Source organism: Camellia sinensis, chromosome 4 (assembly GCF_055761805.1).
Source record: "Camellia sinensis isolate YWXY chromosome 4, ASM5576180v1, whole genome shotgun sequence".
Taxonomy (NCBI): Eukaryota; Viridiplantae; Streptophyta; class Magnoliopsida; order Ericales; family Theaceae; genus Camellia; species Camellia sinensis.
This window is the reverse complement of record NC_138964.1, coordinates 39278184-39292357: the sequence shown is the minus strand read 5'-3', so window position 1 is coordinate 39292357 and position 14174 is coordinate 39278184. Positions and strand designations below refer to the sequence as shown.

At 38.6% G+C, this 14174-nt stretch overlaps 1 protein-coding gene across 4 annotated transcripts; it reads right to left on the bottom strand.

The window, feature by feature from the left end:
- Positions 1-3638: 3638 nt before the first annotated feature.
- On the bottom strand, positions 3639-8194 carry LOC145788681 (DEAD-box ATP-dependent RNA helicase 13-like). Of its 4 annotated transcripts, none has more exons than XM_082924649.1 (3): positions 7779-8012; positions 7299-7565; positions 3639-4038 (listed from the first exon to the last, which is right to left on the bottom strand). In XM_082924649.1, exons 1-3 carry the CDS (start codon positions 7927-7929, stop codon positions 4025-4027), a joined length of 432 nt encoding a protein of 143 aa, XP_082780775.1. In that variant the 5' UTR covers positions 7930-8012; the 3' UTR covers positions 3639-4024. The 4 variants fall into 4 exon arrangements, 3 of the variants coding, with proteins under 3 accessions (XP_082780775.1, XP_082780773.1, XP_082780774.1); XR_014366347.1 differs by lacking the exons at positions 3639-4038; positions 7779-8012 and adding exons at positions 6475-6795; positions 8164-8194; XM_082924647.1 differs by lacking the exon at positions 3639-4038 and adding an exon at positions 6475-6795.
- Between the last annotated feature and the right edge of the window lie 5980 nt (positions 8195-14174).

The following is a 14174-nucleotide window of genomic DNA, read 5'->3' as shown; positions in this document are numbered from 1 at the left end:
TAACTTTTCTAATTTGTCTCGTCGAGCAAAACTCAATATTTTTTTCTTAATTTTACAAAAAGATTCACTAAAGGCGAAAAAAATAACAAAAAAACCAAACACCCCCCCCCCCCCAATTTGCCAACTTAGCTTTTTCCACCAAAAAACAAAAAAAAAAGTCAAAAAATCATTTAAACAGTCAAATATTTCTGTAATTCATGATTTTCGATACAATTAGAAAAAGTCATTCCTAATACATTCATTTTTTTTTTCATCTCACCAAAAAATCACTAAAAACTCAATTTCCAAACTAATCCTACGTGGCACTTGCCACTACAAGAATTAACACTTTTAGCAACAAAAAAATTGGTCGCTAAAAGTCAATTTTTGGCCGGCAAAAGTTATCCGCGACCAATTTTTTTGGTCGCTACTTTGGTCGCCAATTGAGAGTCGGCAAAAGTAATTCGCGACCAAAATTGTGGTTGGTCGGCAAAAGTTGAATTTCGCGACTAAATTTTTGGTCGCTAAATATTTAATTACCGCGACTAATTTATTTCGTCGCCAAAACACTTTGGTCGCGAAAAGTGATATTTTCCCGACCAAAAAGTTTGGTCGCCAATTATCACATTCAACGACCAAAAAGTTTGGTCGCCAATGGTGACATTCCGCGACCAAAAATTTTGGTCGCCAATCGTGACATTCCGCGACCAAAAAATTTTGGTCGCCAATGGTGACATTCCGCGACCAAAAAATTTTGGTCGCCAATCGTGACATTCCGCGACCAAAAAAGGTTTTGGTCGCCATTTGTTAATTTTCGCGACCAAAACTTTTGGTCGACAAAAGTGAGTTTCCACGACCAAGAGCTGTTTTGGTCGGCAATAGATGTATTTTTTGCGACCAAAACTCTTGGTCGGCAATTGTTATTTTTTGTAAAAAAAAAAAAATTTATTTGGCGCGACTACTAAATTGGTCGCCAAAGCAAGAAAACAATACACCTGTAATTCCTAATAATTCATTCAATTCATAATAAACCTATAATTTTAAAACATCATTCAAATTAACTGAATCATTAACATTCGACACAATACATAATTCATTAACATTCGACACAATACAACTATTCTAAATTTTCATTCACAAGTCACATCCATCTAGCATAACAAATTGAAACAATACATAATTCAGATTTACAGCATCATGAAAATTGCTTAATCCACTAAGTTGCCTTGATAGCCAATCAAAAAGATCCTTGCGCCCTTCCGTGCCAAGCTTCGCATCCATCAAAGCAGTAGTGATGTAAGGCACCTGATAAAGAAACAGAATTGGAAAATTTATCAGAGACGCATGATAAATATATAAAATTAATTAATGCATAAACGAAATAGAGAAATTGGAACCCAACCATTTTGTCATAGAGAAATTGAATATCATATTTATATATTAAGATGGATCAGCCATTAAGAGAGAAAACAACAACAAATTTTTGGATTGGCCGTACCAACTGAATTATTCAAGTTGCGCTACCCAACAATAGAAGGGATCAGCATAAACTGAGGACATATTTGATTAACTGGCATACTGCAAATAATAAATAAATAAATAAATTCAATGCCCAAAAATAAAAAGCAACTCCAATGAAACTACTAGGTTCATTTGCTTCAATTTGAATTTGATCAATATAATGTCCACAAATTACTTTATAAAAAAAAAGACACAACGACAACAACAACAACAACAATAGCAAGAGATCAAACAGGGTTGAGCAATTAGAGAATTAACAATTGAATAAGCCAAGAGGGGTTTTCAATAACAATCGAACAATAATAGGCTCCATTTGTTTCCAATTAAATAAAATAAAATAAAAATATTGAAAAAGCATCTAAAATCCAGCTTAAAAAAAAAATAGAGACTATTTGAGTTTTTAAACCTGAAAACCCAAAAAGAACCAAACCCCCTGTTTTAGAAGTGCATTGTTTAAGCACATTATTTTAAGCTAAATAAGCCGCAAATTTTTTTTTTTTTTTAACAAACAGAGCGTATCTAAGTCTAACCCAAATGAATAACAAATTGTCCTGAAAAACCAAACTAAATCGAGCTATTGTGATTAATAGTAATCATTGACATAAAACACTATCTAACCCAGATGGGACAATGAAGGATCAATTCAAACATCAAAGGCAAAGAAAGTGCAGGACCAAAACCTCTTGCACTGTAAAACTAAGATAATGACTCTTAATATATGCATTGGATGAGACTGTGTTGATGCCACATTATGAAACATGGTTGGCACTACATTATGCAAATGTGCTGGCACAAGATCATGTAACATACTATGAACGTATTCCTTACTATATGCATTGGATGAGTTTCAGTCTCGGCTCCAAGAACTGCAAAAGGAAAAGATAATTTATTTCATATTGTTCGATTAACATCAATTTGACTAACTTTCATACCCACTGAGTCAATGAATTTTGGTTGATTATTTGATCTGGTGGCAGAGTAAGAGGTTGCACAAGGTCCTTGAATTTGTATCAAATACCTGCTGTTTAAATATTGACTTGTTTTTTGTTGTCAAGGCTGAGGTGGCAGTTGAAAGGCTTGATCAACTAAAAGCTAGCAGGATGAAGGAAATTGCTTTAAAGAGGCAAACTGAGGTTGAGGAGATTTTTGGATAAGGTTGAGAAATAGATAAGGTTGAGGAGACTCTCAGCAGGAAAGAAATATTGGTTAAGGTTGAGAAATGGATGTTTTGAGGACATAAGATAGTCCATGGAAATCATATAAAAAAAGAAAGTAAAGCATAGTACTCGAATTGAAAACAATAACTACATGAATACATTGCAATTGAAACAAAAGCTTGTTGACTGGTGAAGGGCAAAAAAGAAGCTAGCACAACACATGTTGAATGGAAGAGAAAAGACTTCCTAGGAGAATCTTCGTTTTAATATACATTCACAATGGATAGTGGAAAAGTATTCAAATGGGCCATACATCTATATATACCAATTTGATAGTGTAAAGAAGTTCCATTTCTTTTATGAGATGCCATAGATATTGAGCCAACTTTGAATAGCATGTAAAATGTGTGACAGGATGACAACATGCACACTATCTAATACCTTTGATTCTCAATGGCATACATGCAAAATATGTGTGGTAGCAATGTAGGAGAGATGTGTTATCTAGTGTACATTTTGTTTTTTAAGTAATAAAAGCTTTCAAATAAATATAAATAAATGAAAGGTGCAGTCTAATTAAACCCCAAAAACTGCTTGAAGCATATGTGATTCATTTAAAAGGTGCTCTCTCTCAACAAAAACAGAAAGAAAAAAAAAATAGGAAAAAAAAATAAAATTCAAAGAAGACAATGTGCAGTGTAGTTAACCTTGGATCCCAGATTTGAATGCCCTCGGGTAAGGGGTCCAATATTTAATATAATAGCTAGTGATAGTACTTCTCCTACAACATCAGGCCTACCTTGAGCGTCCTTCCCATCCAATCGAATAGTCTAAATGACCTTCCAAATGTTTTCTCTTTTTTTTTGAAGTCTTTAGTCAAGTTGCACACGCACATCACATAAATGAAAAGTTGTGGCCATTGTGATTTCACAGGCATCATCAAACACACGCCCCTCTCTCTCTCTCTCTCTATCTATATATATATATATATCTTTGTGTGAGAGTGGAAATTTTTGGGTAAAGTAGACCAACAAGGTTCCACTTGATGTTTGCAAAGTCAAGTCAATTAACTGTTTTAATAAATCCTAGGCCATTCAAGAGCAGGCCTAATTTCCCATTGAAGTGCAATACATCCATAAGGATTATTTAAGCCACTGGAATAACGAAACATTTTCGGCTCATTTTTCAATGTTCATTACTAAAATGCAACATATTGCTAAATAGAATTTGAGTATCATCTAAACTTTCACAGACACTTTTAAATTAGATTCATAGACTCGACTCGACTCGACTCAATGAAGCATCAGACTTGACATAAGATTTAAGCAAATAAGAATGAAGAAGGCATACCAAGTTGTTTCAGAATGTCAGTGAACGTAGCCTGCAAAACATAGGAAGAAAAGAAGAAAACGCTGGTTATCCCTGGTGCAATCTGGAATGAAAAAAAAAAAAAAAATCTAACTAACTAATTTTCTAACCATAACAACAAACAGGAACAAGAAATAAACATGAAAATAGTTGCTATTCTTCATAAAGAAAATGCTCGTTTCAATTTGCTCTTTTATGCCTTCATGCTAAAAACAAGAAGTATAGCAAAAAGTTTAGCATGAGTTTAATTACAAGCAAATTCTAGTAGTGCAACTTGTCCCTCAGTAATTGCATAAGAACATTGGTATGGTATTGACAACATTTTTAGATTTCTTTAGAAAAGACTCCATGTCATAATTTTGCTATTATGCCATTTTTTATGGCAAGGAGGCTGCTGTATATGAGCTCACCATTAGGTGCAAGGGGGTATATCTAGAAGATATATGGTAGTTCAGCCATAAAAACAAACAACAAATGTGGAGGTAGCTTATTTGGTTGCTTTTAAGAAATTCTTTCACTACAATTAGAAAAAGATGAAATTCTTGCCGTGTTGAAGTCAACAATTATAAAGAGATCAAAGTATACTAATCCTTCCCTTCATTTTCTCTCTTTTTTATTCTCCACTCTCTTATTCAGCAATGGAATATTGTTAATATTATTTAAGGTTATCCCTTACTTCACTAGGAACACAGCTTCATGTACAGCTTTGCCTTTTGGCAGCGTTTTAGGGAAAAAATGTTGCTAAAACTTTTATTTTTAGTTGCAGTCAATAACCGCTACAATGGCCTATCTATAGTAGCCTTTTTCAGGCCGATACAATAAAAAATGCTGCTAAATCTTGATTTTCTTGTAGTGTGTGGAATGCACTTACCTCTTGTAACTCTGAGACCACAAAGAAGACAGAGCCAGTGTTAACCGTGTGATAAAGTCGAATTCGAACCAATTCTCGGCTACATGGTTCAGGCGAGTTCACAGATGGAGGGCCATGATCAACTCCCCTAGGAATAGAAAGTGTATGCTCCCAGTACCCTACATTCAAGATATTGATCAAATACCACAATTTCACCTTCTACTTCTGACAATGGTGGAGAAAGGTAAGCAGCACTAAAGTGGAGAGGGGTAGGAAAACATTATAACTGGGAGTGGGAACTGGGGGTGCAGGGGGAGATATCTAGTAGCTCTGCCCCAGCTTCTGACCCCAACTAGAGATACTTAAAGCAGATCCAGCTCTTCTTGGTACTAGATTGACTTTAATAACTAACCTTTTCCAAAAAGATTGCATCAGAACCATTGCAAAAGCTTTTAGAATTCCTTCACTAAATCTTGAACACATGAATAAACCTTTATTCCTTCACTAAATCCAATTTTATAATGTAACAAGGCTATAGACTTCAACTTTACGGCTTCTCAGTGAAACATATCATTAGGTAGTTTGTCTAATTTCTTTCTATAGACTTCAACTCATTTTATTCCAATCCTTTCTATGAAACAAACACAACCTAAGTGTTGTCTAATTTCTTAGGTTTGAATCGCATGATAAATCATGATGTATTAACTTATACAGACCTTGATAACCAAGATTGTGAGATACTCAAAAGTTTAGGTAGTTTTATAAGATTAAGCATTTAAAATTTTAAAAATAGGTTAGAGAGATGGGGTTTTGCATCCACACTAAGTCATTGATTATGCAAAGAAGGTAACCGTTATAAATTTAATCTCTCTCTCTCTCTCTCTCTTTTATTTTTCTTTATTTTTCTTTTGGTTTTGATCAGCAACAAATAGTAGTTAAAAGTAAACATGGTCACTTCTGTGTAAAAGTAGAAAGCATTTTCTGTTTAAAAACCAATGCTTCACTCTCTGAACCTCATCAGACATTGTTTTATCTTCAAGATTCTTCATTGAAACTTCAACATCATAAGCCAACCTCAAGCATGCCAAAAGATTAAGTCAAAATAAAATCATAAAATCACATGTACCACAACTTACAAATAATCTTAAAATTCTATATACTCCCAAGTCCTATATATAAAATTAATTATCTAAATCTAGGATAACAAAATCCTTTCCATCTAATTCCATATGACTTTTCTAAGAGAATGATCCCATCAAATATTCTAATCCTAATGAGTACGCCTTGTACACAAATGATTCATGGCACATGCTTTGATTTTAGCAGAAAAGAATATAAACTATCATGAAAGAATAAAACATATTTAGCACAAAAATCTTTAAAAACCAAATTATGAGAAAGCACCCCAAAAATCTTTGGAATTAAGCAGGTTTGTAAGAGCATGGGAACTATAATGATATCCCTCTCCATGCAATTAATAAACTACACCCATTTGTCAGAATAGTAAGCCCATCTTCATGTAGGCCACATAACCAAATTGATCCATGGTCACCTGTTTCAATTAATTACATGTTACCATTGTCCCATTAAGAATCATTGTTAAGTTCATCAACATATATCATAGAATAGAACTGATAGCCAAAGGTGAAAAGATAGTACCATCAATCTTCTATAAGGGCAAATCAAATTTAGTTGTCACATCTAGTTGCTAGGTCTCTATACACACAAAACTCTAGCTTCGATGATAGACAGAACAGAAGCATGTTAAAATATAAGCTTTCTGTATTGGTGTTGGTTCTTTAAACCCAAGACTATATATTGCTTTCATAAGCAGGGGAAGTAGCCTCAGTTCATTCCAAGCGTAATATTCAGCTTCATCAACTGAATCTCCTTCAATATCCTCCTTGGGATCACTGACTTCTGTCACAATTTAATTTTGTAAAAAAAAAAACACTCGTTCAAACAGAATCCAAAATACAAACTATCTAACAAATTTAATCACTTTATGAAGCAGTCTGCACTATCTCATAAACTTAACTTTAAGATTGACCCAGAAATTGATAAGTGGCAGACTCATAACAAGTACATTTGTAGTGAATCAGAACCAAAATATTACCAAATCATTTATATATGAAAAAAGAGATCAAAACTTGTCAACCTTAAATGCATTCCCAACCCAAAGATCAATAAATTACCATTAATATGTAGAGAGACAAAAATATACCAAATTATGATTTATCTAGCACAGAAATGGATAAATACTAAAGCATTGACATGTTCAGAACAAAATCTATAAGAAACCTTAACCTCAATCTAATCAAACAAAATTTTATACTAATCCACAAATTTACTAAAAAATAAATAAGCAGAATTACAATTCTGACTCAAATTATTAAAAATTGAAGAGAATTCAAAACACTAACCAGCAGTTGGTTCTTCATTTTCCTCAGAATTCTTTGCATCCTTGTTCTTCTTTTTCTTCTTCTTCTTTTTCTTCTTTCTCTTCACTTTATTATCCTTCTCTTCACTTACAGCTTCAACCTCACCACCAAGCTCATCCTCCACTTCACTATGCTTCCTTTTTTTCTCATTTTTATTTTCTTTAGTCCTTTGTTTCTTGTTTTCTCTCTCAGGTTTAGGAATTTCCAAACCATACTCAGATTCATCAATCTCTTCAAGCGATAGAAAACCTACATTCACAACCAAAAAATATGTATATATCATCATCTCTTAAAATTTCCAACATCAACCCCTGTTTGGTTGCCAAGAAAATGCAGGAAACTAAAAGAACTCAACTGTTTAGAATTCTGAAGCATGTGCACAAAAACTAACAGAAACCCATAACGAAAAACAGCATGAAAACCCAAAATTTTCGTTTAATTGAAATTGAAAACTAATCGAACCTCCCTCGAGTTCGCTAGAGCCAATAGAGATAGAGAAAGGGTCGTCGTTTTCGGAGAGAGAAGAGTTCCATGGAAGCGAATCGAAGCGGTCGAGCTGTTCAAAGCCTTGTCTGGGTCGCTTTGCCTTGTTTGGTTTCTTCTTTGAAGCCATGACCAGAGCTCAGAGCTTACAAACACGGTCGAACGGCGACCCTTTTAGGGCTGTACGAGTGTTTTGGTGCGCAGTGTTTTGGATACTCGTGAAAATTAATAACATTACCAAATTTTTTGTTAAACTAGAGTTCCTTAAGATTCACTAATTTTACAGAATTTTCGAATTGCTCAATCAAAACCTTGATTTTTAGTGAAAATCCCCAAATCAAAACCCTAGTTTGAATCTACAAACCTGGTTGAAGGGTGGAAGTGTTCTTTGCGTGAGTAAGTCTCTTCCGTCTCTTTTCGGCCATCTTCTCTCTCCGTCGTTACTTCTCTTTCTTTGTTCTTTTCTTCTGGTTCAGAGCTCTGTCTGTGTGTATTTTCTTTGTTCATCTTCTCCTTCTCACTCATTGTTATGCCGGTTGGGGTTTGGGTTTGGGATTTGGGGTCTAAAGAAGAGAGAGAGTGAGGGTTTTGAAGAGTTTTTCCAAAAGAAAGAGAGGAGGGTTTGGGATTTGGTGTCCGATGCAAAGAGAGGGTAGGGGTTTGAAGAGCTTTAGCAGAGACCTGAGAGAGAGAGAGGAGATGGTACGATGGAGAGAAATTTTTTTTACTCGCAAAAAATTTTCATTTCCCCCTCCATGTTTCAAATTTCCCTCCCAAATTTTTGGCAACCAAAAGACAATATTAGTCGCAAAAAAGCTACCTTCGCCGACAAATTTTTTTAGTCGCAAAATCTCAATCAACGGCGACTAAAATATTAGTCGCTAAAAATATAAATTGGCGACTAATTTTTTTTGGTTGTTGAAAATAAGTTTTTGGCGACCAAATTTTTGGTCGCCAAAAAATATGTGACCTTTCGCGACCAAATGTGTAGTTGGTCGGCAAAAACATACCACTTTCTGCGACCAACTCATTTTTTGGTCGCGAAAATATAACCTTCTACGACCAATAATATTTGGTCGCCAAAATTAATGATCATTCGCGACTACTTAATATTTGGTAGCCAAATATCATTTTTTTGCGACCAAAATTTTTTTGGTCGCCAAAAATGGTCGCCAAATGTGTAAATTCTTGTAGTGTGCATTGGTGACATCATGCCACACTAGGCTTAAAACTCAGGTTAATTATTGAATTGTGGTCTTTTAACTAGGGAGCTTCGATGAATTTTAAAACATTATTGAGGCTTCAATGTTGTATTAATACATGATTACGTTGCCCAAATCCCAAAAACACAACAATAATCTTTCAAATCATTTTCATGGGCGTCATGTGTCTATATATGATTCTATACTTCAAGTCCCTTTCAGATTTGCTGATTTTTTTTTTTTTTTTTTTTAAAAAAATCATCAATCCCTTTCAGACTATTTTGCAGAAATTTCTTAGCTCAAAATGACAGGCATGTCGTGGTCCACAAAAACAAATTTCTTTACCAATAAATTCAACAGTCTTGCGCAGATTCTTCAATCTGACCAAAATGCCCAAATATCCAACAACTGGTTCTGAGTTTCATGAATGATTCTCTAAGTTTTAAGAAAATATTGTTCTTTTAGAATTTTCATACACATTCAATTATTCATGAGAATGATGCATCAATGACATTTTTTATATTAACTGTGGGGATATATTTTCTGAATACCAACACGTGGCACCTCGGCTGACACGTCGAGGTGCCACGTGTTGGTATATTAAAGCTCTTAGGGAGTTTATCTTTATCTCTTAAAGAGTCCAAAGTAAGCACTAAATTGGAGTTCATAGAAGTCATACTTCTGGTAGGACTTGGATTGAGTATATTATAAAAGAGAGGCACCCCCGTGGGTCTAAGGTATGCAATTTATGTTTTGAGTATTAAGTTTCGCACTTGATTATCTTTGAGAGATATACTGACTTGATCGTCGGAGTGCCCCCGGGTGGAAGAACCACCGCTGGAGCCTTTTCTTTCTGTTACAGGTTACTGAAGCCATCTATTTTGCCTGTGCTCTCCAGTTGGTTACTAAGCAGGCAGTGTGATCAGATTTTCACCCACACAATTTGGCGCCGTCTGTGGGAACGAAGGAAGAATAGATGGCCAGTAACGGACAGCAGGAAAATATTGGGGATGACGCTCCCGCTGGGAGTGGCAGACCAATTGACCTTGACATTGAAGGAGACAACCACAATATAGAAGCCCGTTACCAGGGTCACAGAGAGAAAGACGTCATCCAGGAGGGTGACACGTCAAAAAGGACAGACCAAGGAAAATACTACAATGAAGATAACCTCCAGGTATGGAGGGACAGATGCCTACGGAGGGATGAGGAAGTAAAAGAATTGGCGAACAAGTTGGCAGATCTTCAGTCAGTCGTCAACTTCATGATGCAGAATAATGTTATGCAGCCACCATACCAGCTGCAAGATACGCCGATGCCAGCAACCAACGCCTAGAAGAGCGGAAGAAAAACAATCCCCGACGTCCCTCAGCATACCAGGAGCGGAAGGCATTCTCACCGGCCTTCCAGGGAAGTCGGACGAGAAGAACCGAGGCAAGAAGAGTCTCGAAGGACGCACCACATGAGAAATCCAGAGCCTAGAGAACATCGGCATGTTCAAAGGCAAGCACTCTGCTTTGACACAACCCATGGAGAAAGATCCAAACGGGCCCACCACGAGGACGAAAGCAGTGTACCAAAAAGACTAAAATCCATAGACAGCCGAGCTCCAGGAAGGAGCAAAGAAGACTTGAGGGACTACCTCAAAAGGAGGCAGCAGAATGTTGAAGCCGAGGTAAACTCCCCAGTAAAGCCGAAGACAGCCTTCTCGGTGGAACTCGACAAATTCGAACCACCAAAAAGATTCAGTATGCCGAGGTTTCAAATTTATGATGGCAAGTCAGATCCAAACTTTCATGTTGGACTATACTTGAATTCAATGGCGTTATATAGCAGGAACGAGCCGTTGCTCTACAAAGTATTCCCCTCATCCTTTGGGGAAATTGCATCTGATTGGTTCCATAAATTACCAAAGGGAAGCATAAAGACATGGGACGGCCTGGCCGAGATGTTTGTGGCCAGGTTCGTGACCAACAAGCTGCAACCCCTGAGGGTTGATGCTTTGATGGCTCTAAGAATCACCAAGGAAGAAGGCCTTAGGGCCTATGCGAAGAGGTACTACGAGGTGTTCAACCGAATACCCGAATGCAACCAAGAGGTAGCGGTCGTGTCTTTCAAGAACGGCCTGAAAGATGACTGCCCACTACGGAAGTCTTTGGCAAAAACATTGCCAAAAAGCATGGAAGAACTCAAGGCAAGAATTGAGAAGTACGCCAGAGCCGAAGAAGATACATCGGGAAACAAAGAGGTAAAGCAAGAAAAGGGCAATGGCTCGCCGAAGCGAGGTCGAGGCAACAATGGGCCGACCAAACAAGAAACAGAGTTGAGAAGTAAACAGGCAGTAACGACGGTATTCCGAATCCCAATCCATAAAGTCCTAGATCAAATTCGAAACCAACCTTATTTCAGGGCTCCGGCAAGAGCACCAGGGGAATTCATGGGAAGGAACGTTGGTAGACGTTGTGCCTACCACAATGAAGAAGGACACCCAACTCAAGGTTGCAGAGCCTTGAAAGCACACTTGGAGGACCTGGTGAGACAAGGCCTTCTGCGGGACCTGGTCGATGAAGCCAGGACAAGGGAAGAACAGGCAAGGTTGCCTCAAGCACCAGCAGCGCCGCCTTCCCCAGCACAGCCACCACAAGCAGGAGGACCGAGGGTGGTTAATGTGATCCACTCAAGGGTCAACGAAAACGAAGTCAGAGGGGAGACCCAGAAGGTAAGACATTTACAGCATGTCTACCAAGTCGGGGAGAAGAGACATCGGCCAGAAGAATGCCAAGGGCCGATGATAGCCTTTACTGAAGCCGACCTGGAATTGGTCCAACATCCGCATAATGATGCCTTGGTAGTATCCCTCCAGGTTGGGGAGTGCCAAGTGAAACGCATCCTAATAGATCAAGGCAGCTCCTGTGACATCATGTATGTCAGATGTTACAAGGAGCTGGGCCTTCACCCTGATGACTTAGAACAATCCAGCGGCCCGATGGTCGGCTTTAATGGAACACCGACATGGCCACTAGGCGCAACAAGCTTGGAAGTACAAGTCGGCACTAAGAAGATCCAGACGGAATTTTTGGTAATTGACACGCCCTCACCATACAACATCATCTTGGGAAGGCCGTGGTTGCATGCAATGGGGGCAGTTCCCTCAACGTTGCATCAACTACTGCGGTTCCTAACAGAGCATGGGATTGAAGAAGTCAGAGGGGATCAACTGCAAGCAAAAAACTGCTCCATGACAGCAATGAAGTCCACCTGTAGTATACGAGAGCCAAGGAACGCAGAAGTTGAAGATGAGGACATAGAGGTCCTAGAAGACGTCGGGAAAGAACCAGCCGAAAAAAGTGAAGAGGCGCTAAAAAAAATATTCTTCCAGGAGGACGACGAAGAGCGTTTCTTTCTTCTCGGCTCAGGCTTAGCTAGAGAAGAAGAGAAAGAACTGGAAGATTTTTTAAGGGCAAACATAGAGGCGTTCGCCTGGACACCTTATGAAATACCAAGCATTGACCCCGAGGTCACTTGCCACAGACTGAATGTCGACAGATCGGCAAAACCTGTGATTCAACGAGCTAGAAGACCGACGTTGATGCACGTCGAAGCAGTAGAAGAAGAGGTAGACAGACTCCTGGAGGCCAGGGCCATCCAAGAAGTTCAGTACCCAACATGGCTGTCCAACACAGTAGTAGTAAAAAAGAAGAATGGCAAATGGAGGGTTTGTGTAGACTTCACCAGCCTCAACAAAGCTTGCCCCAAAGACAACTTTCCTCTGCCCAAAATCGACCAACTGGTAGACCCGACTTCAGGACATGAAAGGATGAGTTTTTTGGATGCATACAGAGGGTACCACCAGATTGCCATGTACCCTCCAGACGAGGAGAAGACCGCGTTCATCACCCCTAAAGGCCTGTACTGTTACAAGGTAATACCTTTTGGGTTAAAAAACGCAGGAGCAACCTATCAGAGGTTAGTGACAAAGATGTTTAAGCACCTGATTGGCAAAACAGTAGAAGTCTACATCGACGACATGGTCGTGAAGACCAAGGAATCAAAGGGTCATCTTGCCGACCTAAAAGAGGTCTTTGACATACTCAAAAGATATCGGCTCCGACTCAACGCCTCGAAGTGCGCCTTTGGAGTTGGATCAGGTAAATTCTTAAGATATCTGGTAACAAGAAAGGGCATTGAGGCCAGCCCAGACCAAATCAAGGCCATCCTAGACTTACAGAGCCCAACATCGGCAAAGCAAGTTCAAGTACTTACTGGAAGGGTCGCAGCCCCAAACAGATTCATCAGCAGAAGCTCAGATAAGTGCAGACCCTTCTTCAACCTGGTAAAAAAAACCACAGACTTCCTATGGACAGAAGAATGTGAAGCCGCCTTAACCGACCTAAAAAAGTACTTGACCATAACTCCGGTTCTTTCCAACCCAGTACCAGGGAAGGAACTGTTTTTGTACTTAGCAGTCTCAGAACACGCAGTCAGTGCAGTGCTAATCCGAGAGGAAAAAGGAGAACAAAAGGCTGTTTATTATGTAAGTAAAACTTTGGCCGACGCAGAAACAAGATACCTACCACTGGAAAAATTAATGCTGGCCTTAGTAATGGCTTCAAAGAAGTTGAACCATTACTTTCAGGCACACAAGATTGTGGTCCTAACAGAGCACCCACTGAATTCCTTGTTGTAACAAGGAGACTTAACAGGAAGGATAGCAAAATGGGCAGTAACCCTGGGCCAGTTTGACCTGGAGTTTAGGCCGAGAACAGCAATAAAGGGCCAAGTTTTGGCCGACTTCGTCGCAGAACTCACACCTGAAGCCATCGCACATCGGGCTCCATCGAGCCAAGATGAGCATTGTCCCAACAAGCAAAAAGAATCCCAGCCAAAGACAAAAAAGCAAGAGAAAGAGAAGCTCAGACCCTGCAGCATCTACATCGGCAATTCATTCAGACTATTCGTCGATGGAAGTTCAAACCGCCAGGGAGCAGGGGCAGGAGTACTGCTGATATCTCCAGATGGAGAAATAGTAGAACAGTCTATCCGTTTGGGGTTCAAAGCCTCCAACAATGAAGCAGAATATGAAGCATTAATTGCAGGGCTAAAGCTGGCAGCAGCAGCAGAGGCAGATGAGGTAATTGTTTTTTGTGATTCACAACTCATTGTTAATCAGTCA